Source organism: Rhinolophus ferrumequinum, chromosome 9, assembly GCF_004115265.2.
Source record: "Rhinolophus ferrumequinum isolate MPI-CBG mRhiFer1 chromosome 9, mRhiFer1_v1.p, whole genome shotgun sequence".
NCBI classification, from domain to species: Eukaryota; Metazoa; Chordata; class Mammalia; order Chiroptera; family Rhinolophidae; genus Rhinolophus; species Rhinolophus ferrumequinum.
The window spans coordinates 19,441,166-19,468,806 of record NC_046292.1 but is presented as its reverse complement, the minus strand read 5'-3'; the positions used below and the strand labels follow the sequence as shown (position 1 = coordinate 19,468,806).

Here is a 27,641-nt window from a genome sequence, read left to right as displayed (position 1 = left end):
GGATACTCAATTTAGACATGACTATAGGGCCGATGACACTTTTTTTTTTAACTTTTATTTGTTTTAAGTGTGTTTTCCCAGGACCCATCAGCTCCAAGTCAAGTAGTTGTTTCAATCTAGTTGTGGAGGGAGCAGCTCACACTGGCCCATGCAGGGATGGAACCAGCAACCCTGGTGTTATGAGCATCACACTCCAAACAACTGAGCTAACCGGCTGCCAGACACATTCTTTTTAACATCCTCATTGGTAGAAATCTTTGTCTTCTATAAAGATAAATGCTTCGTCTACTATTTGAAATAATCAGAAGTTGGTAAATAAATAGGGTACAGGAGGAAATTAAGTAGGACCGATTTTCTTATATGGTACCGATTTTATCCTTTTAAAATAAATTTACATTTTACAGCTAAAAGCAATGAAAACCATTTACATTAAAACAAAAAGAAAACTACCCATAAGCCTACCTCTTTAATACAAGCACTATCATTTTGGTGTGTTTTGCTTATCTTTCCTTAATATATAGTTTTTAAAATAATACATATAATTTGTAACATGCTAACCTAATTTAATATTATATCATAAGGATATTTTCATGTTGTTGTAGAGTCAGTCCTCATAATAATTTTAATGGATGTGTCAGAATTTACTTAACTACTTCTCTTTTGTTGAATATTTAGTTTCAAGTTTATTTTTAAGTGTGGTATAATCGACATATAACATTATATTAGTTTCAGGTGTACAACGTAATGATTCAATATTTGTATATACAGTAAAATGATCATCACAATAACACAATAAGTCTAGTTAACATCTGTCACCATACAGTCACAAAAATATTTTGTCTTATAATGAGAACTTTAAAGATCTACTCTCTTAGCAACTTTCAAGTATGGAATACAGTATGGTTGACACCAAGTTTCTGTTATGAAATATGTAGCTATTTCCATACTTTAGCTTATTTCCTCAGTTTGGATCACCAGAAGGGAAATCAAAAAGTATAAGGATTTTGATTGTTCTTGATATTTACTTCCAAATTGCTTTCCAATAGGTTTTCACTAATTCATAATGCCACTAGAAACATTAGAGTACCCATTTCACTGCATTGGAAAAAAGCACTTGGTATCACAATTTTAATAAATTAGGAACTAGAAAAATATTTCATACAAACCAATTTTGAAGTCAATAGGTTTGACTTCACTCTTCCCCCAAAACTAAAAAAAAAAATTTGAATAAATGGTAAAAAATTGTGAATAAGTCTGTGATTTCTCAAAATAAGTACTTTGAAGGGAACTACTTATTTAGATGTTTGCCTTCTGGTATATTTGTTTTGTTTTTTTAAAATTAACCTCATCACTTCATATTCACACCTCCAAGGAAAAACATAGAAACAATTGTAGTCAACTTGACAAAACGCCAAAGTAATGACTCACATCCTGTCCCCTCTAGAGTTCAGTGTTGGCTCTAGATTCTTGGGCCTCCTGCTGCTAAGAACCTGTCCCTGCCTGAGGGCATCCTGGGTGTGGGAGCTTCTCTTTGAAAGAGGGGAGATCATATTTTAAAATGAATGGAGAAGACTGACCCCCGCTTCACATTGTTACACAGACAACACGGGTAAAAATCAGGGCCCCAGCAGGGTGGGAAATTCCAGATAATCCTTCCTCCCCTTCTAATGCAATAATTTTTCTGTTTGCTTTGTTTCAAATTATTATTATTATTATTTTAAAATTACACAAGAAATATACATCCATCGTAAAAAAAAATGATAGGCAAAAACAATAAAAAGTACAACATAATTCCAACACCAAGCAATAACTATTAACCTTTTGAAGTGCATATTTACTTTCATACTATTTTCTCTATGTACATGTTTAAAAAAATAATAGCATAACATACAAGTTGTTTTAAAACTTTCTTTTTCACATAATACAGCTTGGTATATCTATATAATGTTTACTATGGGCCAGGTAGGATTCCAAGTGTTTTTACATGTAATAACTCACTTAATCCTCATGATAACTCTATAAGGAAGGCAGTATTAGTTAGTATTCCCATTTAATGATTAGGAAACTGAGGCAGAGAAGTTAAGTAATTTGCCTAAGTCCACAAAGTTAATAAATGAAGTATCTGGAATAGTTTTTCTGTCATTAAATCCATTTCTACAAATGTTGTTAAATGGCTGCAACACACCTCATTGTATGGATCAAGTACCCTTTCTTTATTCCATTTCCTTTTATGAGACATCTAGATTATTTCCATTTTTTGCTATTATACCCATCACTAGGATGACAAACCTTATGCTATACCTTTGTGCTTCTTTAATTATTTCCTTAGGCTAAATGCCCTCAAAGACAGCTGCATCGATTTTTATTTCCTCCAAAAAAGGTGTTCTTTTCTCCATGTTCTCAATGACCTTGAATGTTGTAAATTTTAACACTTGCCTACAGCAACTTTTAAAAAATAATTTTATCAGTTCTGATAAATAAATAACAGCACTAAAGAATGAGTGATTTCTCTAGAGTACAAAAACCAGGGTAGGGTGACTGGTTAACTCAGTTGGTATAACACCACGGTCACTGGTTCAATCCCTGCATAGACCACTGTGAGCTGCGCCCTCCTGAAAAAAAAAGAAAAAAAAAAAGGCCAGGGTATAAAAATTTCACCTTTCCATAATTTTTTCCAGCTTTTTTTCTCAGATGCTAAATTTCATGGCTTATACACAAACTCATCACAGGGGAATGAGGAGTGTTAATCTGGTACAAACCCGCTTACATAGGCAAGATTCTTGTGGTCTACAGCTCAGCATTCACTAATTCACTCACTCATTCATTCAATGAATATTTGATAAGTTATTATATGAGTAGCACTAAGCTAGGCAGGGGTTATGGGTTCACAGAAATAAAATATTTAGAACAATGTTAAATAAAATATTTAGCACATTACCTGGCACATAACAATTGATCAATAAATCAATATTTATGCCAGGTACTATACTAAATGAATGGATTATCTCATTTAATCCCTACAACAACCTCTAGGAACTGGGTTCTATTATCATCCCCATTTTGTAGATAAGAAAACAAAGGCCTAGAAAGATGTAGCCAGCTGGAGCAATAAACCTGTGGTGTTCAGTTTGAACTCAAGACTCCAGGATCTGTGCTCTTTCCTTCCTTAAGAAGTATACAGTCTTGTTAACAATACTAAAATTAAAAACAGCTGACAAGTAGTAAGTACTCTGCTAGCACTCTGCTAGGTCTCTATGATCATTTATTAATAATTCATATGACAACTCTATGAAGTAGGCATTGTAATTATGATTGTTTTACAGATGAGAAAATAGACATTCTGAGAGTTTAAATAACTGGTCCAAAACACAAACAGCTGTTAAACAGTGGCTCTAGAAGCCAAGAGATAAAGAATTACTGTACTGGGAACATGATGAAATGTGAAACAAGTGATGCCACTTAGCTACCATCAAATGTCAGAGGTCAGAGGAAAGAGACTTCGTGACCTTCTTGTGGTCCAGGAATAATTGCAGGACAGAAAGGGAAAATCCTGGGGACTTGTCGGGCCCTGTGTTGAAAACCTTCACACAGGTTAGTTAGTTCATCATATCTTCTACATGATGAAGGTATTATTATTCTCAATTTGACAGATGAGGAAATCGATTCTTTAGGAGTTGATGCAATATGTCCAAGGTCACATAGCTAATAAATGGTACGGCTAGAATTGGAACCTATTTGTCTCTCAAGCCTGAGCTCTTAACCACTATGTTGCATGCTTTCCATTGTTTGAGCTTGCTTTTTTGTTGTGTAGGAGTCACATAGGCAGAAATGAGTGGGAAGGCAAAGGTAAAATAGGATCAAGAAAGATTAATACATAAGCAAGAGTACTGAGGTATATCGAAGGAAAGGGAAGCAGACCTGCTTGGTCGGTGCTAAAAATTCATTTGTTTTGGGAAGGAGCCCATTGTTCGCATAGGTTTTCCGACTACACAAACTGTATAAATGTCTGTTTCTGCCATTATAATGGGAGCTATCAAAGACAGGGACTGTATTTTAGCCATTGCTGTAACCCAGCGTCTAGCACAGTGCTTAGATCGTAGTTCTAGCAGAGAAGTTGGAAAAATAGGGAGTGGTCACACTGCACACATCTCTGGATGGCAATTAAGGTAGTCCACAACACAGATATCCTAAACAAAATAATAGGTACTCAAATCCAACAGTGTATTTAAAAGATAATAATATCATGATGCATAGGAATTATCCCAGGAATACAAGGATGGCCCAGCAACAGAAAATCTGTCAATATAATTCACCACTTTAATGGACCAAAGGGTAAAAAAAGCACATGTTGTTCATACTTAATAGAGAAACTTGATGCAATTAAGATCAGGACGAAGTCGTGGATGCTCAGTATGACCACTAGTGTTATCTAGAATATTTGAGAGTCTGCCCAATTCTTTCAAACAAGAAAATGGTAAAAGAGGTAGTATGTACTTTTTCTATTTGCCACTCTTGCCAATGACATGACTGTCTGTATGGAAAACACAACATAATCAGCAGGCAAACTATTAGAACTACGTAAGAGTTGTTAATCAAGTGTGCAAGAATAGAAATCATCTTACAAAAATCAACAGTGTCCTTCTAGACCAGGAATAACTACCTTAAAATGTAATAAAAATATAACAATCTACAATAGCAGCTAAATGATAGTAAATAGTAAGGATCAGCAAACTTTTTCTGTAAAGGACCAGACAGTAAAGTTTCGACTTGGCGGGCCGCGTGGTCTCTGTTGCAGCCACTCAGCTCTGTTCATTGTAGTGCAAAAGCAGCCATAGACAATATTTAAATGAGTGAATGTGGATATTCCAATAAAACTTTATTTACCAACACAGACAATAGGCTGACACGCACAGGTATATAATTTGCCGACTCCTGGCCAAAATGCAATGCCTAAGAAGTTCATCCAAAAAAATATTTAAACTCCATGAAGGGACATAAGAAGACCAGAATAAATGTCATAATTGGGATAACCTCAGTAGTGTAAAGAATTTATTCATTTGTTAAACAAATATTCAGAGTGACTAACATAGGCCAAGCATTGTTTTGGGTACTAGGGATACAGCAGAGAACAAAACAAAGCACCTATCCTCATGAATCTGATATTCTGGTAGAGAAGCAATGAATAAATAAAGTTGCTTAGCAATAAATGCTACGAAAAAGATTAAATAAGATAGAGAGTGATGGGGAGTGAGTGTACTACTTAATTTAGGGTGGTCAGGGAAGGTTTCTCTGACATGTTAGAGGTGAAGGAAGCCTACCACGTTGAATTCTGGGGAGGCAGTGTTCCAGTCAAAGATGTCAGTTCTCCCTGCAATTAATCTATACCTTTTCAATGAAATTCCAATAAAAATGCTAGTAGTAATGTTGAGAAACTAAAATTTACTCTAAAGTGAATATGAAAGAATAAAGGTCTATAAAAGCTAAGTCTATTTTGAGGGGGAAATAAAAGTAGGGATACTTGCCTTACTGGTAGAACTGGCTTTACCACAGAGCCACAGTAATAAAAAACATTGTGTAGCTGGCACCAAAACAAAGAAGACGACCAATGAAATAGAATGTAGAGCTTAGAAATAAAGTACATACATGGGCACCTAATATGTGATAAAGGTGGTATCACAAAGCACTGGATTGTTTTTCAGATAGTGACAAAAAATCTGATTCGCCATGTGGAGGAAAAAAGCTCGATTTTTACTTGAAACTATGTTAAAGGTGGACTCCAGATGGATTAAAGACTGAAATGTTAAAGTTAAAACTATAAAACTAATATAGGAAAATCTGTTACCTAGGGATAAAGACTTCCTAAAAAAAAAAAAGACTCTAAATCAGAAGGCCAAAATTTAGGACATCTGCTTAATTAATGACATCACAAAGTTAACAGGAAGGTGACAGAACGGGAGAAGGTTTTCAGCAATATTTAAAACAAACAAGGAATAATGTCTAGAATATACAAAATTCCTACAAACCAACAAGACAGGAAATCAAATAGAAAAAATAGGCAAAGGATATAGATAATAATAGATAACTGGGAGAAGGTATTTACAATGTTTAAAACTAACAGGATTCATGTCTAGAACATACACAGGATTCCTACAAATCAATATGACGGGAAAGCAATTAGAAAAATAGACAAAAGATATAGATAACTTAGTTTCACATACTAGGTAGTCTATACAATTTCGTATACATAAAAGCATATGAAGAAAAGTGCTCAAATGTAATTATAATCAGAGAAATGCAAATCAAAACAACTAAGAGCTTTGTGGGTGGGTGAAATGGGTGAAGGGGATCAAGAGGTATAAACTTCCAGTTTTAAAATAAGTAAGTCACGAGGATATAATGTACAGCATGGGGACTATAGTCAATAATATTATATTAACTTTGTTTGGTAACAGAGGGCAACTAGACTTATCGTGGTGATCACTGTGCAATATATACAAATACCAAGTCATGACGTTGTACACCTGAAACCAATATAATATTGTATGTCAATTATACTACAATAAAAAAGAAAAATCAAGAGCTGCCACTTTCCATTTATCAAACTGGGGAAAACTACAAAGATGGGTAACACCCAAGCTGGTGAGGATGTGAATGTGACTTCTTGTGCACGGGATGTAAGAATGTATATAGCGCAGCTATTCTGAAAAGCAATCTGGCAATACTTGGCAAAATTGAACATGACCATAGATATGTGGCTGAGAAATATTCATTATCAATTTACAAATTTGCTTATTTTAGCATTTTTTTATGGTAATAGAGAGGTGAAGGCATCTAGGTTTTAAACAAGTGACTGAATGAGTAAAACGTGTCAGATGCACAGTGGTTATGTGCCTGGTTTCTGGAGCTAGACTGCCTGAGTTAAAATTTAGTCTCCATCATTTATTAGTTCTGACTTTGAAGAATGGAAGTAGAAAATCTGAGTAACCTCTCTGTGTCTCACTGTCATCTAGAAAATGGGAGTAGTAATTACCTTATAGGGTGGTTGTGAGAAGTACATGAGTTAAAACACTGAAAGCACCTGCCACACAGTTAAGCACTAGTTAAGTGTTAATATTCCTGTTAATATGAAAGCATATGCATATTGGAAGTTATGAGTTAGGTTTCTATAAAGCAACAAGAGCATATCACAAAGGCAATGCTACTTTTAAAAAGAAAAGGAACATTTATAGCACAATAACACTTATATGAATTGAACATATTCATGTAACTACATATTTTATAAGACAGGCAGCAAAGACACACTCGTACATGGAACATATGAGTGGCTGCCTACAGGATAGAGGGAATGAGAACAGAGTTTAGGAATAAAGGGGAAGACTACAAAACAAGAAAGAGGGTTTCTTTTCTTTTTTTTTAATCTCTGCTGTTTTTTTTTTAAGATTTTATTGGGGAAGGGGAACAGGACTTTATTGGGGAACAGTGTGCACTTCCAGGCCTTTTTTCCAAGTCAAGTTGTTGTTCTTTCACTCTTAGTTGTGGAGGGTGCCGTTCAGTTTCAAGTTGTTGTCCTTTCAGTCTTAGTTGTGGAGGGCGCAGCTCAGCTCAAGGTCCAGTTGCCGTTGCTAGTTGCAGGGGGTGCAGCCCACCATCCCTTGCGGGACTCGAGGAATTGAACTGGCAACCCTGTGGTTGAGAGCCCACTGGCCCATGTGGGAATCGAACTGGCAGCCTTCGGAGTTAGGAGCACAGAGCTCCAACAGCCTGAGCCACGGGGCCGGCCCGAAAGAGGCTTTCTTGAATCACGAATCATTTCGTGAATCATTATGTTGATATGCTGTGAAATGAGGAACAAGATTTACCCATTTATGCAATCTGCAACTGAGGGGGTAAAAGCTATCTTAAAAACATTCAGGAGAAAGCCAAGAAAAGGATCCGAGCCAGAGAAATGACCAGCTAACCAACTTGGCAGCCCCCTCAGCTTAGAACTTATGATTAGGCAAGATAACACCATCCTTACTATTTAAGGCAGCTTTGGATTTATTTTCTGTTACTTGTAGCCCAGAGCATCCAAACAATATTGTCATCTTTCGAGTGACAAACTGAGCTTCAAAGAGAATTGTCATTTGTCTAGATGTAGCTCAACTGGGGTGTTAAGATCTAAGTGGAGATTCCAGAAAAAAAATGAAAAATTTGAGTAACCTACAGTTTTTAGCAAGGCAAAGTCACACCACTGTGTTAAAAACTCTGGAAGTATTAAAACGATCAATATTTATCCCACTAAGAACTGTTACTTTTAACAAATCCATTAAAAGTCAAATGGGAAATAGGAAAAATTATGTAGAAGCTCCTTACAAATTAATAAAGATGAACAATGAAGAAAAGGTCATTTACATAAAAACTTGCAATAAACATATAAAAAATTTAAACCTCGCTGATGAATACTTTAAAAAGAAAATTAAAACTAGTTACCCTTTATCATGATAGGGGAAAAACAAGATTTTATGGTCACACTGTTTTGGCAACAGTGTTGGAAACCTCAGTTATAGCTGGCAGGAGTGTTGAAAACTGGGACATTTCTGGAAGGTATTTGGTAATGCGTGGGAAGTCTTAAAATAGTGCATGTTCTTTGACTCAGCAGTTCCCTAGAATTTATTCTGAAGAATAATCATAGATGTCAATAAAGATTTAAATAAAAGCACTAGCATTGCAGGATTGTTTACAAAAACAAACAATTGGGATTAAACTGAAAATCCCAAAATAGAGGAATCAATTAAATTATGGAAAATCCATATGATGGTTACCAATAGCGATCACAATTCTCAATATTTAAACACAGACTCTGCTAATTAGCAGTTGTATAGCCCAGGGAAAGTGACTTGCTCTCTCTGCACTTCAGTTTCCCTGTTTATAAAATGGGTCTGCTGTGAGGATTCAATTAACATACCTAAGACTTATGATAGCACCGATATACTAAGAACTCAATAAATGAGTTTTTTGTTTGTTTTTACAGCATTGTAGTCTAATGTCCTAGAAAGATGTTAATAGTAAGTTAAACAAAAAAGGTTATAAATGAGTATATACAGAATATTTTTATAAAATAAGTATATCTCATACATAAATTTACAAAAATAAAGACTAGAAGGATATATACTAAAATAAAAATAGTACATCTCTTTGAATAGGATTACAGATTATTTTTATTTTTGTCTGTATTTTAAAAATTTTCAACAACAAACATCCTACTTTCTTTTTTTTTTACATGCTACTTTTATGAAAGGTAAAAGCTATCACTTCTATCAAAATTAAAACTAAAAACTCATTTTTTTGTTCCAGTTGGTAATGAATCCATCCCAAATTAGCAGGGTAATTGGGTAGAGTCAGAAATACAGACATTTCTCTTTATAGCTTTTATTACCACATAGTATATGAGCTCACGGTCTTATTTTACATATCTTATGTACCAAGGGTAAAACAATTAAGAGATTTTTCTTTCCAAAGGCTAATTTATTCCCATTTCCCTTCTCTATGCAGAAGGATGATATTGATTTCTCCATGTTTTCCTGTGCCTTTGATGTACTTGCCACATGAGAAAACCAGTGCAAAGAACAAAGTTTTCACTATCATCCTTCCTGAGGGAAGAATGCCTGGCTGGCAGTAGTGAAATGCGGCATTTATAAAGTCTCCTTTTTTTTTTCAGATTTTTTTTTATTGGGGAAGGGATACAGGACTTTACTGGGGGAACAGTGTACTTCTAGGACTTTTTTCCAAGTCAAGTTGTTGTCCTTTCAATCTTAGTTGTGGAGGGCGCAGCTCAGCTCCAGGTCCAGTTGCCGTTGCTAGTTGCAGGGGCGCAGCCCACCATCCCTTGTGGGAGTCGAACCGGCAGCCTTGTGGTTGAGAGGATGCGCTCCAACCAACTGAACCATCTGGGAGTCAGCTCAGCTCAAGGTGCCGTGTTCAATTTTAGTTGCAGGGGGCGCTGCCCACCATCCCTTGCAGGACTCGAGGAATCGAACTGGCAACCTTGTGATTGAGAGCCCACTGGCCCATGTGAGAATCGAACCGGCAGGCTTCGGAGTTAGGAGCATGGAGCTCTAACCACCTGAGCCACCGGGCCGGCCCTAAAGTCTTTTTTGTAACAGGTGACGACAGACCCCAATGGTGGACGGACTGCCTTAGTCACATGAGCCTTTTGGGGTCTATTTTCTCGAGGTGAACCAGAGGTTTCAACTGCTCCGCAAAGTTCCGCATGTCATCAGAAACCATGTCCTGCCCGGCTGGTGCAACAACACTTAATTCCACCAGATAGGAGAGTGACAACGCCTCGGTGCTGTCTGTGTTCCCTGGCACCAGGATACGGAAGATCTTGTACACCATAATCTTCATGATGCCCTTCCGGAACAGGTGTCCCTTGGCAACAAACTCATGGTCCATGCGGAAGCCCATTTCCATCAGGAAGTCAGTGAGGTTCTCAGATGTCGCAATGTCCACGCAGTTTCGCACCAGAGCATGGCGGTTCTTGTCTCCCATTTCAGGCTGTCCCAGGTAGCGCAGATGCCAGGGTGCCCCTGCCCTATCCATAGAGCGCCGGGCCCTTAGGACAAAAGGACTGGCCTGCTGGCCCTTAAGGAGGAAAACCATCTCATGGTCAAGGAAAGTCTCAGGTTCCATGTTGTCGCACAAACCACGTAGGCGGTGGATGAGGCTTTCCAAACTGTGATCTAAAACACTTCCTGAGGAAGGAAAAAGCACTACTGAGTCCCAGCTTTCATTTTGGGTAATGGAATTAGCAAAAGATTGAAAAAATTAAGTGAAAAACCCAAACAGTTTAGTGTAGCGTTTTGTGAAGCACAGGCCCAATAAATAAGATTTTTAGAGGGGTTATACTGCCAAGGTATTACATAACATTATGAGAAAGTCAATCCCTTTTCGATTTTTTGCATTGTCTTATTTGGTACTAAAAAGTCTTTAGGCCTTCTGTAACAACGTTCACCTCCAACAAGCTTTGGGCCCAGAACCTTTAACAGGTAAACAGAATCTATCTAGAATGTAGTAATACTGTTTTGTTGTCATTTATTTTAAAAATTATCTTAATTTCCAGCAAACAGGTTTTCTATTTATAGGAGAAATATAACATTTCCTTGCTATGTAATATATTTAAGTAAAAGATAATTAACTGCTTCATAGAAATATACTGATTTTTGTTCTCATATTATTCATCCTCCTGGCAGCATTTGACATAGTTGGGACAGATCATACCCACTTTCAAATCTATTCTTCCCTTGGCCTCTGGGACACAACTTTCTCTTGGTTCTTCACCTAACTGATCATTCCTTTTAAGTCTTCTTTGCTTGGTCTTCCTTATCTTCCCAAAATATTGGAGGCTCCTAGGACTCTACTATTCTTCTCTAGCAACAATTTCGCCTCCCTAGGTGACCTAACTAGGTCCTATGGCTTTAAATATCATTTATGTCCTGAGGACTCCCACGTTGATATCTCATGAACTACAGACTCATACATCTAACTATCCACTCAATCCAACTGTCCACTCAACTTCTCCATTTGGATGCCTAACACACATCTTCATCTAGATATGTTCAATATCAAACTGTTGATTTTTCCTCCACACAATCTTATTCCTGCTGCAGTATTCCCCAGCAGAGTAAATGGCAACTCTCTATTTCCAGTTGCCCAGGCCAAAACCTACAGAATCATCTTCGACTCCCTTCTTTCTCCCATATCCTACATCCAATCAAAAATTTTTAAATATATGCAGAATCCAACCCTTCTCACTCCCTCAGTCACTTCCACCTAGTCCAAGCCTCCTTCATTTCTTGACTGGTCTTTGCAATACCCTGCTTCTACCCTTGCCTTCTCCCTCTCTTCTCCATACAACTGACAAGTGGTCTTTTTAGAACAAAAGGTAGATAATGACATTCCTCTGCTCAGAACCCTCCAGTGGCTTCCCACGCCATTCAGAATAAATCCCAAAGTTTTTACCATCGTCTATAAGGCCCTATAGATTGTGGTCTCTGCTACCTCTCCAACATCATTTCCTCTCACTATCCCCCCTACCTAGTTCACGCTCTCCAGCTACAGCGATCTTCCTGCTATTTCCTGAAAATGCCAAGTATCTGACAAAGTATTTCTCTTTAGTCCCCCATCCTTTAGTCCCTATGCTTAGAATATTCTTCTCTCAGATATCTGCATACCTCATCTCATGACTTTCTTTAGATGTTTTCTCAAGTGTTATTTTATTAGAGAGATCTTTCTGATCACCCTAAAAAAAATAGTATATTTTCCTTCAATTTCTTCCCACTTCCCTGCTTTATTTTTCTTTAACATTACCACCTTTGGTTTAGTCATCCTTTAATATATTAATTATGGATTGATTTTGTTATCTTTCTTCCTCCATTTCTGATACTCCAATGGTAGGAACACATTCAAATATTTATTGAATACATCTGTTAATAGAGTAATAAAGCAAATAGAGTATATGATCGTAACTGTGGAAAATATTGATAGGAGGACTCACTTGACTAAATTTTTGGAAATTGGTAATGTTGAAGGAAAAGCAACAGATTAGGTCTCAGTTATCATAGCACAAGATCACCGGAGCAGGAAATGGATCCTACATTTGATACATTGTAGCATATATTTAGGACAGTATCAAAAATATGTTTGTTCATTCTTCAAACAGTTGATGAGCTTTGTAAGCGTTGGTTCATTCAAAGTATACTCATTGAATGCTTTGCCAAGCTATGCTAGGAAGTAGGGGGCTTGCCCTCACAGAAACTACAGTTTAGTAGGGGAAAATAAAAAATAATTAAGTAAACATATAAACAGACACACAAAGAAGTAAAAGGGAGATGGGTTAGAGAACAACGGGTGGGGGTGGAGAAAGACACCTCCCTGAGGGGTTGGAATAGTGAGAGATCTAAGGGAATGACAACTGAGCTGCGACCAGGATAAAAATAAGGTGTTTATTTGAAAAAGGTATTGGGGCAGAGGGATAATCAAATGCAAAAGCACAGAATAAGAAAAGGGCCTGAGGAACTTAAGGAAATGAAAGGATATCAGTGTGGCTGAAGTGTAGTGAGTGAGATGGCAAATGATAATGAAATGAGGAATTGCCATGGGCCAAAGCCTGCAGGCCTTACATATGGTCCATGATAAAGGCTGCATTTTATTCTAAGGTCATTGGGCAGCTATTAGTTCCACATTTTATTCTCCACACAATAGGGAAAGACATGAATAGATTTACATCTTAAAAAGATCATTCCAGGGCAGCTGACTGGCTCAGTAGTTAGAGTGTGGTGCTCATTAACACCAAGGTCGCAGGTTCGATTCCCACATGGGCCAGTGAGCTGCACCCTCCACAACTAGATTGAAAACAATGAGGAAACAACAACTTGACATGGAGCTGATGGGTCCTGGAAAAACACTGTTCCCCAATATTCCCCAATAAAAATAAAAATAACTAATTCCAGGAAAACTGATGGACTCCACCAAGACACAGTCATGGGGGAAAAAAGTGGGGGCAAAGGTAGACTGGTCCAAATTAAAAGACTTAAAAGACACAATTATCAAACGTAATGCATTAAACCTGATTGCATCCTGGTTACAAATCACATTTTTGGGACAATTAGGGGGAAATTTTTGAATATAGACTAGGTATTAGATGATACTAAAAATATATTATTCATTTTTTAAGATAATAATGATGGTATTGGGGTTATGAAGGAAAATATACTTTTTTTAAAGAGATGTATACTGAAGTGTCCAGGGATAAAATGTTATGAGGTCTGAAATTTTCTTTAAAAACAGCAAAAGAAAAAAGATGAAGCAAATATGGCAAAATTATGGAAACTGAAATCTAGATGATGGAAATGTAGTGTCTACTATAATAGTCTCTATTTTCTATATGTTTGAATTTTTGAATAATAAAACAAGTTTTTAAAAGATGACTAGCTATTGTGTGAGAAGAAATGATCAAAAGTAGAAGCAATGTAGTAAGTGAGAGATTGCTAAAACAATTCAGGGATGATAAACCAGGGTGTGGTACTGCAGGTGGAGAAAAGACACATTTAAAGTATATTTTGGAAGTAAAATGAATAGGACTTAGAGATATACTAGATGTAGGATAAAGGAAAAAATGGAGATTGACTCCTGAATGCTTGGCTCAAGCAACTGGTGAATGGCAGTGGCTCTTACCAAAACGGGAAAGACCGAAAGAGGAGGAGCTTGAGGAGTGAAAATTAATAACCCTATTTTGTTCATATGAAGTTACTAAATGAAGGATCTGAATTAAAGCCTAAACTCTTTCACTAAACATTATATGACCTTCTGAAAATCATTAACCTTTCTGGGTCTCGAGTTTTCTCCTCTGGGCAAGTTACTTTACCTGTTTCCTGATCTATAAGATGGAGCTAACTAATAAGAGTATCATAGAATTACCATATGATCCAGCAATCCCACTTCTGGGTATATATCCAAAAGAATTCAAAGCAGGATCTTGGAGAGATATTTGCACACGCATGTTGATTACAGCATTATTCACAATAACCAAGAGGTGGAAGCAATCCAAATGTCCATCAACAGATGTACAGGTAAAGAAATGTGGTATATACATAAAATTGAATATTATTCAGCCTTAAAGAAGGGGATCCTGTCACATACTACAATATGGATGACTTGAGGCTAAGTGACATAAGCCTGTCTGTCATAAAAAGACTAAAGTTCTATGATTCCACTCATAGGAGGTATCTAAAGTAGTCAAAATCAAAAACAGAAAGTAGAAAGGTGGTTGCCAAGGGCTGGGGGTGGGAAGGAGGGGAATTAAGTGTTTCATGGGTATAGTGTTGCAGTTTTGCAAGATGAAAAAGTTCTAGAGATCATCTATACAACAATGTGAATATACGTAACACTGCTGAACTGTAGATGTGAAAATGTTTAAGATGGTAAATTTAACGTTATGCGTTTGTGACCATAAATAAAAGTAAACTTTTTTAAAAAAGTCTATTGGGTTACGCAGGCTGCTTTGGCCTAACAGGCTCTCATCTCCACAGAAGCTGAACAGAAAAGAGGAAAACAGGTAATCCAAGCGCTCAGGTTCACTTACCCTGCAGCAGGTACTCCATCATGTTAATGGTGCCTCCAGTGACAGGCATCATGGTGACCGGAGGTGCCTCCATGGTGTCTAATTAAGTTGAAGAATTTAGACTGGATTCCGAGTCCCCAATCAAGAAAAGCACAGGATACACCTGGAGAAGAATTACACTACTTAGTACATCAGAGAGGTAAAGACACCAGATCTGCTTCTGTCATTGGTCTTAACATCAAGATTCACTGGTTCACTCAAAACTTTTTGAGTAACTGCTATGGTCCAGTTTCAGGAACTAATGATATAGAAATACACAAAGGAAACCCGACCACGGAGTTAGAGCACAATTTTCTACCCTCAAGGTCTGAAATCTTTACAAACGTTCTGTTCAATCTTGAAGAAGTCATCAAACCTCTCACCCTGGGACTCAACGTCTTCCTTGTAAAATGGGGTCAACGATATTTAGCCCCCAAGACTTTCTGGCTCAGATGACATAATGGACATATAATAATACTCAGAAAAACTGAACGGTGACTAAGGGACTTGCCTGTCCTTCAATATATAGATGAGGAAGGATACTGAGCAGCGGAGAAGAGCCCAAGGACACAGTCAACTGGTAGCAGAGCGCGCACCAGAATAAAATCCGGGCGTTCCGCCTCTCTGAAAACGGCTTTTAAAGCGAGCCAGGCGGAAGCGCGAAGTTAAGATGATGGTTTAGGTGCTCCTAAACCAGCATCGAGAACACGTGACCACTTACACCTCCGTGCGCGCTCTACCCTCTTCTCATAAAGCGGAGAATTATATCTACCCAAGCATTTCTAAGCTTAAGAGCGACAATTAGCCCCCCGCCTTAAAATTCAAACCCCTGGACATTGCAACACTCCTTCCTCCTCTTCTCGCTTCCGGCCAAGAAGCCGACGTAGTACAAACCTCCCCACCGCCGCCGCCGCCGCGCAGCCTAAGGGTACCGACAGGGCTTGAAATCGCTCTTTGACCGGCAAGCAGAAGCGCATGCGCAAGATGCGACACTGCTGCTTGGAAGATGGCGGCCTCCGTGGAAGCGTTCTTCTGGGAGTTACGGGGTGGAGGGAAAACCTTGACGTCATAGGCTGTCCTCCAGGACATTTTTTTTTTTTTCTAGTTCGACGACCTGGAGATGTTTTTGTCTAGGAAATCTCTTGGAACTGACGAGGGGGGGAAGAGAGCCTGGGGAAGGGAGCTGCAGAATAAAGAGAGACTATTTATAAAACAAAGACTTTTTGTTGGGTACCTGAAGGTGAAAAGAAAAGACATTTGCTGCTTAGCATAATGTTCTGAACAATTAAAGAGCTCAACAATACACTTAATATTTGTTCACTTTACTGTGTATATTTTAACTTCAATTTAAAAATATAGAGTGTTAAGTAAATTCAACGAGTATTTATTGAACGCTACTTATGTGTCATGCAGATAGGAGAGGGCGGACAAAGTGGGGACTAAAGTTAAGTGAATGAGGCACTCTCCTGGAGCAAAAAATTTAAGGGGACACCAAAAAACTCAGTAACTAAGATAAATAATACTTTAATGCAACATTTTACAAATTTAATACCAAAAAACCATTAATGAACAAAATATCAAAATTTCAAATTTGGATCTTCACAGCAGCCCTAGAAGCCAAGTATTCCTGTAATTTTACAGATGGGGAGACGTAGGCAAGAAGTTAAAAAACGTGCGAGGGAGTGGAGAAGCAGGGATACAGATCTAAGCTGCTGATTCCAGAGCCCAAGCTCTTAAATTATTACATTAAACGGACACTTCTAGCTCTAGCTCCCCCACTGGAATCTATACTACTGCCCATTCATTCATTTTTTTAAATTGAATATTTCTTGAAAGTCTGTTGTGTTCTAGACATTCTGTTAACTGTTGTTGACTTTATCTCTGCCCTCAAAAGGGTTTATGGGCAAGTTGTGGCAATCAGAATTAAACGGAGACAGTACCATGTGATTCGATTTAATAGGATAATGGAATATAAATAGCTCAGCTGCTTGGGAAACAACCAGTTTGCTTGATTCATCTTGGGGGCATCAGGGGAGGATTCCTGGAAAAGGTAATTAATGCTGGGGTGGCCGGATGGCTCAGTTGGTTACAGCGTGAGCTCTTAAAACAAGGTTGCTGGTTGGTATGGTGGGCTGTGTTCCCTGCAACTAAAGATTGAAAACAGCGACTGGAATTGGAGCTGAGCTGCGCCCTCCACAACTAGATTGAAGGACAACGACTTGGAGCTAATGGGGCCTGGAGAAACACACTGTCCCCCAATATTTCCCAATAAAATTTATTTTTTAAAAAAGTAATTAATGGGGGCCGGCCCGGTGGCTCAGGTGGTTGGAGCTCCTGCTCCTAACTCCGAAGGCTGCTGGTTCGATTCCCACATGGGCCAGTGGGCTCTCAACCACAAGGTTGCCAATTCAATTCCTCGAGTCCGTCAAGGGATGGTGGGCTCCTCCCCCTGCAACTAAGATTGAACATGGCACCTGAGCTGAGCTGCCACTGAGCTCCCAGATGTCTCAGTTGGTTGAAGCGTGGGCTCTCAACCACAAGGTTGCCGGTTTGACTCCAGCAAGGGATGGTGGGCTGCGCCCCCTGCAACTAGCAATGGCAACTGAGCTGCGCCCTCCACAACTAAGACTGAAAGGACAACAACTTGTAGCTGAATGGCACCCTCCACATCTAAGATTGAAAGGACAACAACTTGACTTAGGAAAAAAAAAAAAGTCCTGGAAGTACACACTGTTCCCCAATAAAGTCCTGTTCCCCTTCCCCAATAAAATAATAAATAATAATAATAATAATAATAAAGTAATTAATGCCTAAAGTAACCTGAAGGAACAATACCGTGTTTCCCCCAAAATAAGACTGGGTCTTATATTAATTTTTGCTCCAAAAGACACGTTAGGGGGATGTTCAGAGGATGTCATCCTGAAAAATCATTCTAGGGCTTATTTTCCGGTTAGGTCTTATTTTCGGGGATTCACGGTGGGTGTCAGCCAGATAAAGAAGGGAGGAAAGGGAATTCTAGGTAGTGGGAACAACATGTATATAAGGTCATTGAGTTCAATAGAATTAGGATACAGAATCTGAGGTTAGAAGGGATGAGAAATGAGTCTGGAGGAGTTGGGCCCAGATTCTGGAGGATTTTTCACATCAGACTAAAGTAGAGATGTGAGCTTTAAAGAGCTCACTCTGGCTGCAATGTGGAGAAAAGCTTCGGAAAGGAGGGCCTGGAGAAATAAGACCAGTTAGGAGCTTTGGCACAACTCCAAATGAGAGATAATTGCAGAAGAAAAGACAGATTTTAAAAATATAAGAGAATCATTTGATGAGTAAACAGGTAAAGACAGGGAGAGGGAGTCACAAATGTCTAAATTTCTACCTTGGATGCCATAGTAATGCTTTTTTCTGAGCTAAGAAACACGAAGTCATGTAGGTGAGGCAGGAAAGATGAGTTCATATGTAGATACAATAAGCATGAGGTGTTTCAGGAACACCCAAGTGCAGTGCCCAGCCGATGTGCAGGGGAGAGAGAGCTGGGCTAGAGGTAGAGATTTCAGAGTCAGAGCTTCAAAAACAGTAGCTAAAGGCATGAGAACAAATGAGATTACCCTGAAAGAGTGTACAGAATAGGAAGAGAAGATGGCTAAGAACTGAAACTTGTATAGGATTCTGACAGTTATTTGAGCTGTGTATACCCCAGGGCTTAGGATGTGCCTCCTGATAAGCCTGGTGGTTCACAATATTGGGCAGAATGACAAGTTCTCAGTGCTGTAATGACTGGAGGAGGTTGTAAAATTGCTGGGCCTCTCTTTTCCTATATAGACATCAACCAGAATGGAAAATTTAGTGAATCATGGGTTCTTTGAGGCACCAAAGTATTTACTCAAATTTTAGCTGGCATTGTATAGTAGGGTTAAATTTAAAATATATATATATATATATATATACAGGAAATGGATGAATAATATGGTAAAATTTGGATAAGGCCTAGGAATTAAAGGGATGCGTTTCTTTGATAAGGATGTGAGGTCTGGAGCTTAGAACTGGGCTCACATCTGTCCTCTGCCACTACACAGCTGTGCAACCTTGGGCAATTCACTTCCCCTCTCTGAGCCTCAGCTTCCTATTTTTGTAAAATAGAGATAAAAAAAATTTCTAAGGCAGAGATTGCAAAAATAAAATGTTTATGAAACACTTAGCATAGTGCCTGGCTTATTGCAAACAGTCAATAAATGGTAGCTATTATTATTATATTTGATATCTCTCATTTGAGCAAATAAATTCTGTCTTATTGAATATACTTTGTGCAGATCTCACCCCCCCGGACGGATGTAAACATCTTGAAGGGAGGAATCATTTATTTTCTTTATATGTATGTGTCTTAGCTTGGGCTGTTATAACATAATAAACATATAACATAATAAACATAATAACAGCATAAACTGGGTGGCTTATAAATAACAGGACTTTATTTTTCACAGTTCTGGAGGCTAGAGGTCTGAGATTAAGGTGACAGCATAGTCAGGTTCTAGTGATAGCCCTCTTCTGGGTTGTAGATTGCTGACTTCTCATATCCTCACATGATGAGCAGAGCAAAGCGAACTCAGGTCTCTTATAAGTGCGCTAATCCCATTCATGAGGGCACTTCCCTCAGGACCTCATCTAATCCTAAGCACCTCCTAAAGGCCCCACCTCCTAATACGATGATATAGGGAAGTAGGATATCAACACATGAATTTTGGGGGACACTAACGTCCATAACAGTGTGCTTTACATGTACTAAGTGTTCAAAAAGTTTGTGGAACACATCACAATAGCTGCCAATTATTGAAGAGTTGCTACACACCAACAACTTTACACTATATATGTGTAAATATGCCAAATACTGCTAAAAGGTAGATATTACCATCTCTACTTGACAGAGGAAAAAAAAGAGGTTTAGAGAGGTAAAGTGACTTGCCTAAAGCTAAACAGCCAGCAAATGGCAGAACTCAAATTCAAATTCAGTTCTTTCTGACACCATGCCTTTCCTGTGCTTCCTTCTGAATTCATGGACTCTTTCTCCACAGAGAATTTCCCCATTATTACAAGTAAGAGCAGAAAGAAGGAGAAATGTTCATACATTAATGATTCTCAGCCAATCACTAGATTGGGCTCAAAGGAATAGGACCAGTTCTTGGCCAGTCTTTATTAGGACAGCCGACCATCAACATGGATTGTAAGGCACACGTACTTATACATAATTCCTTTATGAGCTCTCTAGAATGGCCTTATTGGAACTAAGATAGATCTACCCCTCTGTTATATGCAATGCTAGGCTGTCAACCTTAGTGTTGCAAACTAACATTTTCCCAAGAATGAGCTGACATTTATTGGCTGCTGCCTATATGCATAGCCTATGGCAAGGTATAATTGTTGCTTTTCAACCTAATTACCTCCAGCGTCCTTATCAGTTCTTGTTGGTCATCCACTCAGAGTAAAAGCCAGAGTCCTTATTATGCCCACAGGATCTGCCCCCATTACCTGTTTCCTCTTTGACCATATTCCAACCATCCCCATCTGTGCCTGCCCACTCCCCATCCACTCAGCTCTAGCTACCATGTTTCCCGGAAAATAAGACCGGGTCTTATATTAAGGTTTGCTCCAAAAAACGCATTAGGGTTTATATTCAGGGGATGTCATTCTGAAAAATCATGCTAGGGCTTATTTTCCTATTAGGTTTCAGTTTCAGGGAAACTCGGTATGCTGTTTCCATTGCTCCTGCTTGAACGTGTCAAGAATGCTCTGTTGCGAGCTCCTGGAAGGGCAGTCGCCACATTTCAGTCTCTTCCTGAAAGTCAAGGGAACATTAACCCTTCGGCAGGGTGGTACTCGTAACGCGAGTGGGGAACAAAGTCCCGACACACAGGTTCAGATAGAGTAACACAGCTTTATTTGGGAACCAATATCTCTCCAGAGGCCAATGCTCTGGAAAGCACAGAAGGTTATACAAGATAAAATAAAATTTAATAACGAACCAAGTCCCAGAATCAATCAAGATGGAGAAGGCCCCTGGTCCGGGAGAGGCAATTGGGCCTCGACGGGTCTGAGGCAAGCTGGTCCTGCAGGGAAGAACTTCGGAGAGTCCTGGAGTATGGAGGCTTGCTGCTTGCAGAGGGTCTTAGCCGGAGCACCCAGTCGGACTTCTCACAGCACTGCTCTGGAGTTCTGCTTTTATCCTCTTTTCCTTGAACTTGTTTACTTCTTAGGTGATAACCAGAAGTTGTTTTGGTGAACGTGTTTATCACTCAATTTTGTTATGCTCAGTCTCACACAAAAACATGTTTTTCACTTCACTCTTATCAGTCTCACACATGTGCAGCCATATTCCTAGCTCGCGTCCCTACTAGTAAACAACTTGTTTTGCAAACCTCAATCCAACATATATGCTCCCATTTTCAGATTTTTGTAACTGTTGTACAGTCTGCCTGGAGCCCTCCTTTTCCACTGAACTGCAGGATTCACTCCCTTGCTTCCTTCTGATCTCTGCTCAAATTTTTATTAGAGAAGCCCTCCCTGACCACCTATTTCAAATTGCAATCCACTATCTGCCCTGTCCCTGACCTTCATACCCTGCTATATTTTTCTTCACAGCACATTTGACTAGGTGACACAATGCCTACTTACTAATTTATCTCCTTCTCTGTTCACTTCCACTGAAGCCATAAGCTCCATGAAAGTAGGGGCTTTGTTTTATTCACTGCGATATCCCCAACTCCTGGAATGATGCCTGACAGTGTAGATTCTTGATAAGTTTTTGTTGAGAGAATGATTGGCAGAGAACAAGTATTAACAGAGAGGTTATTAAATTTTCTTGGTCTCCTATATTTATTTAGCACAGGATTCGGGGTGGAGGAGGGACTAAGTCCTTAAATTCCAGGCTGGGACACTGACCCTTTCCTCTAAGTAGGTATGTGCTGTTCAATATGGCATACGTGAGCCATATGGGGTTATTAACCACTTGAAATGTGGCTAGTTTAAACTGAGATGTTCTATAAATGTAAGATACATATTGGATTTTGAAGGCTTACTATGACAAAAGGAATGTGAAATATCCCTATAATTTTTATATTGATTACATATTGAAATGATATTTTGGATATGTGGGGTTAAAATATATGTATTATTAAATTTAATTTCACCTGTTTCTTGTCACCTTTTTTTAATGTGGCTACTAGAATATTTAAAATTACATATGTGGTTCACATTATATTTCTAATGGATAGCACTGCTGTGGATTTAGAACCAGACAGATATAGGTTTGAATCCTGGCCACTCCTTAGGTGGCCCTGGGCAAGTTATTAAAGTTCTGAGGCCTTCGGCAATGCCTGGCACATACTGTATGTTGTCGGTATGCAATGAATCAGAGTTATTGTTAGGAGAATGGTTTAGGAACTGGGGAATGTTTAATTTGGAAAAGACTTGAGAAGGGTAGAATATACATCTATCTTCAAATATATAAAATTAAAGCAAAGCCAACAGGGAGAGAGTAGAGAGGAAGAGGAGGGGAATATCTTACATTTAGTGAGCATCAGGTGCCAGATACTTTATACATATTTATCTCATTTGAACCTCACAACAATGGGTACTTTAACCCACTTAACATATGAGGGAACAGATGTTAAGTTACTTGCCAATAACCGGTAGGGTCATGATTAAAACCCAGATTTGTGTGCCTCCAGAGACTTTGCTTATTGTCCTAAGCTACTTTGCCTCCTAAGAAAAATTTGACTTATTTTGTGTAGTTCCAGAAGACAGGACTAGAAATGCTGGATGGAAATTACAGGGAGACAGATCTCAGCTTCACGTAAGGAACAACTGATCACAGTGATGGTGTCTAGTAATTGAAAGGACTGCCTGGCTGAGAAGTAAACTCCTTTCCAGTGGAAATATCAAAGCAGAGATTATGGTAGGAAGAATTCTTGCCTGGAATGGGAGACTGAACTATTACATTGCCTCCATTCTTAGACTCTATCCAGTCTAAGTGCCAACATTTACTTAATAACAGAGTTTCAGGCAATTGAGAAACACCTCCATATACATGTACATATGTATTAGAAGACAAAGCCTAATAAACATTGACACAAAGTACATCTTAGAGTTGAAAAAAATGTGGTAGTTGATTTCATAATTCGTAGAGACACCTCGCCGTAGTAGTTCTTCACCTCTGGATTTTTTTTTTCCTATTATGAAAATGACAGCAGCATTATTAATAGTAACCACCAAGAGCAAACACCCAATGACAAATAATAAATGATACAATTCTTGCTCTTAAGGAGTTTGGTTTGCTAAGAGACAGGTAAGAAAGACATCCCTGGTTATTTTGTGCCGACTATTCTTCATTGGCTGCTGACTCAAGAGTTCACCTCCCTACCCCACCCCGTATGACAGACAGCATCAGCCATTTCATCCTCTTAATCTCCAGGCGGGGACCTAAGAAAGTCTGTTGCAGAAGGGTAATTGACTTATTTATTTGCTCCTTTCCACTTAGCCCAGCCAACCCAACCCCAGTCGCTGGTTGACCAGGTGTTGAGGTGCCTCGAGGGGATAGGGTATAATAGTTAATGTATTACACACATCCATAAAAGATTAACGATTAGCTCTGTTTGAGCTGAACTGTAACTGTCTGTTTGGGTTTCTCCCCTCCCAAGTCTGTCTGGGGAAGTCAGTGTTGTTTTCTGTCTGAGGATAATTAACCCACTGGGTCTCGCATTTCCTAGATGGAGGCTCTTTGACATCTCCCCTTTAGTGTGTGCTTGCTGGGTACTGTACCAAGCTCTGGGGTAAGCACTTTCTGTGAGCACTCATTTACTCCTCATACCAGCCTTCTAAGCAGGTGGTGTTCTTCCAGTCTCCTAACTGCACGAACTATGAGTCTGTCATGCGGTATCTTTAGAAGTAAAAGCATTTGTTTCTGTTCCCCTTCATCATCATTAACCCTTTTTTGGGGCCAGAGGGTCATCTACTGTCATCCTCACTATCGACTCAAACATTTCCTGCGGGAGACTCTTTGTACAGCCCAGAGGAGGTGACAGCAGCCAAGGAGACTGTGTGGAGAAGCAGAAGGGCTGGGTTAACCCCCTAGTGCTTGGGGTTTAAGATGGTTCAGGGAGTCCGGCTGCTTGGGTTAAAATTCTATCACTGCCTAGCCACGTAAACTCGGGAAAGTTACTTTGCCTCTGTGAACCTCATGTCCTCATCTCTCCAGTGGGGGGAATACTAGTATTTCCCTCTAAGGTCGTTACAGAGTTGACTGGTATGCTTGGCACATAACAAGTATCATTTTAAGCTATTATTGTGTTATTTGGACTCTGTTAAACAGGGGTTAAAAACAAACAAACAGGTCACATCTGGATTCAGCTACAAACTGGTATGTGGTCTTGAGCTAATCACTTAATTTCTCTGTATCTGTTTCTTTCTTTCTTTTTTTTTTTAAAGATTTTTTTATTGGGGAAGGGGAACAAGACTTTATTGGGGAACAGGGTGTACTTCCAGGACTTTTTTCCAAGTCAAGTTGTTGTCCTTTTAATCTTAGTTGTGGTGGGTGCCATTCAGCTTCATGTTGTTGTCTTTTCAATCTTAGTTGTGGAGGGCGCAGCTCAGCTCCAGGTCCAGTTGCCGTTGTTAGTTGCAGGGGCGCAGCCCACCATCCCTTGTGGGAGTCGAACTGGCAACCTTGTGGTTGAGAGGACGCACTCCAACCAACTGAGCCATCCGGGAGCTCAGCGTCAGCTCAGCTCAAGGTGCCGTGTTCAATCTTAGTTGCAGGGGGCGTGGCCCACCGTCCCTTGCGGGACTCCAGGAATTGAACTTGGCAACCTTGTGGTTGAGAGCCCACTGGCCCATGTGGGAATCGAACCGGCTGCCTTTGGAGTTAGGAACACGGAGCTCTAACCGCCTGAGCCACCGGGCTCGCTCCTGTGTCTGTTTCTTAATCTGTAAAACAGGGAGATTTTCTACTTGACAGGATTGTTGCAGTGAGTATAGATGATATATACAATGTGTTTAGCATGTAATAGGTGTTTTCAGACACTGCCTTCAAGTAGCTTGGTTGAAGACATGGGACATAAACATTAAAAAGAGAACTAATGAAAAGAAAATTTTAAGGAGAATTGGCATGTCTGTATATGGACATAGCAAGGCAAACTATGCCATACAATTCAGTCAACACTTATTGTCTGCTGTAGGCCAGGCATTGTTCTGGGCTCTTGAAATATAAGAATAAGGAAGACGGCCTAAATCCCTCCCATGACAGAGCCTACATTTTAGTAATAAAATATTGTATACCATTAAAAATGGTTACAAAAGAAGTAATGTGAAAAATACTTATAATGTCAACTAAAAAAGCCAGTTACAAAGTCATATGTGCAATATGGTTTTAGTTATATAGAGTCTCCAAAACTTCTGTGCACAGAGGGAAAACAAAACAAAACACTCTACTACTAACAATAATTGTCTTTGTTTGGTTAATGAAACCAGAGATTACTTTTCCTCCACTTGTGTCTGTTTTCCAAAGTTTTGATAAGCATGTGTTACTTAAAAAAAAAGAAAAACAGTTAAACCAAATATCCATCAACAGATAAATGGATAAGTAAATTGTGATATAGTCATACAATGGAATAGTACTCAGCAATAAAAAAGAAATACTAATACATGCAACAAGATAGATGAATCTTAAAACATTGTAAGCGAAAGAAGCCAGACATAAAGAATATATAATTTGTGATTCCATTTATATGATGTTGTAGAACAGACAAAACTAATCTATAGTGAAATCAATTAGATCTCTGCTTGCCTGGAGTGAGGAATGAGAAGGATTGATTGCAAAGGGATACAAGGGAAATTTTGGGGAATAAACAAAGAAGGAAATGGACACAGTGTCCTTGGTAAAGACCAGGTCATCCAGGGAGCTAATTCCCAACATTGTTGTCTTTCCTGTTTGGCCAAAATATCATTGACTGATCCCACCTGTTTGTCCTTGTGAATATAATTATATCAGGAGGCATTATGCACTAAGAACCCATAGAAAATCTCATCTTGGCATTACTTGCAGACAACAATAATGGTTGAAGACTCAGAACCCAGCTCCTACCACAGTGGGGAAAAGAGACTAATAATAACTCTTAATAGTTCACATGTACACAGCAATCTATAGTTCACCAAGTACTTTTTATTCATTTCAGTCTATTCTCCCACCATCAGGAGTATGAGATAAGAGGAGGGGCAATGCGGCAAAGGACAAAGAGGCAGACACACCTCACCTAGACTGAAATGCTGACTCCATCTCCTATAAGCCAGATGACCTCAAGCAGTGACATCCTCTCCTATGGCCATTATGAAGATAAAAGGAAATGCACATGACACACCTAGCAGAGGGGTATGTACTGCGACTGGATTGCTGGTATTATGGTCACCCCAATTTTATGGATGTGGACATGGCTCAATGGAAGTCATGAAAAAATTGTAAGCAAGAGCTGAGACTTTCTGAGACATCTCCCTGATGGAAGAATTCTTCATCAGTTCTTGCCAGAAGAAGCAAGAGTGGACCGTGCAGGGAAGAGAGCCCATGTCCAAGTGGTGACTTACGGAAAGGTCTGCTGACACAAAATCATAGGATTATAGACTTAAAAGTGAGTTTCCAGACTTGTTAGTCCAGCTCCCTCTCCTCCACCACACAGAATGGATGGGGAAACCGAGGTCCAAGAAGCAGAAGGGACTTGCCTAAATGACTCAGCATAGAATGGCAAGTCCTGAATAATGGGCAGACTCTTGCTATTTCCTTCTGAAACCAAGCTCTTTAGTCATGTGGACTTGGGGTCGATTCTTGACCCTGTACTAACTAGCTGTATGATATAATATTTCTGATGCTCCACATCTCCATTTTTAAGATGAAGTAACCATTTACACTGGTTGGCTGTAAATATCAAATTATATAGTGCATATAGAGTGCACAATTTAAATAGGTATACATTACCCATTTACAGATGAGGAACTGAGGCTTGTTGAAACTTCCCTTGGTTCAGGATTATACCTAAGGTCATAGAGAGAGCCTAGAAAACATCGTAGAAACCTCTGGGTGAGAAGTGGGTGGGCACGGGGTCGGCTAAGCTCTCCTTGCACCTGCCACTGGGAGCCACCTTTCTATCCAGGAGCTCAAGAAGACACTAACCATCCATGGTGATCTTCCCCGCATCTGCCACCTCAGCACACAAACAGGTTGTGAAACAACCTGGGCAGTGACTCAGCCTGGGGGCCTGTTCTGCTGGTCAGTGCGGGCAGGCTGGGGCTGTTGGGTTGAGCCTTGAAAAGGACATCATGTCTAACAAACACATTGCTTGTCAAAGCCCTGACGGGGGTGCCAAGCACAGACTGTGAACTCTGGTCCCTGAGGCGTCATAGGTGACTTAACTGGAGTGCCTAAGTTGTATACAACATATGCTGGTTGTTATTCTGGTCTAACAATGTCCAG

The 27,641-nt window shown here is 39.3% G+C and overlaps 1 protein-coding gene across 3 annotated transcripts; it reads right to left on the bottom strand.

Moving 5' to 3' along the window:
- Positions 1-10,004: 10,004 nt before the first annotated feature.
- Positions 10,005-16,051, bottom strand: MED18 (mediator complex subunit 18). Of its 3 annotated transcripts, none has more exons than XM_033113216.1 (3): positions 15,523-16,051; positions 15,122-15,263; positions 10,005-10,733 (listed from the first exon to the last, which is right to left on the bottom strand). In XM_033113216.1, the coding sequence occupies exons 2-3, from the start codon at positions 15,192-15,194 to the stop codon at positions 10,180-10,182; spliced, it is 627 nt and encodes a 208-aa protein (XP_032969107.1). In that variant the 5' UTR covers positions 15,195-15,263; positions 15,523-16,051; the 3' UTR covers positions 10,005-10,179. The 3 variants fall into 3 exon arrangements, with proteins under 3 accessions (XP_032969107.1, XP_032969108.1, XP_032969106.1); XM_033113217.1 differs by having other exon boundaries at positions 15,861-16,051; XM_033113215.1 differs by having other exon boundaries at positions 15,122-16,051.
- Positions 16,052-27,641: the final 11,590 nt, after the last annotated feature.

Coding starts and splice junctions, on each gene's coding strand:
- MED18 (XM_033113215.1), bottom strand. CDS start 15,194: ATGGAGGCACCTCCGGTCACCATGATGCCTGTCACTGGAGGCACCATT. Junction 10,734..15,121: donor GATGGAGTACCTGCTGCAGG/GTAAGTGAACCT, acceptor TTCCTTCCTCAG/GAAGTGTTTTAGATCACAGT.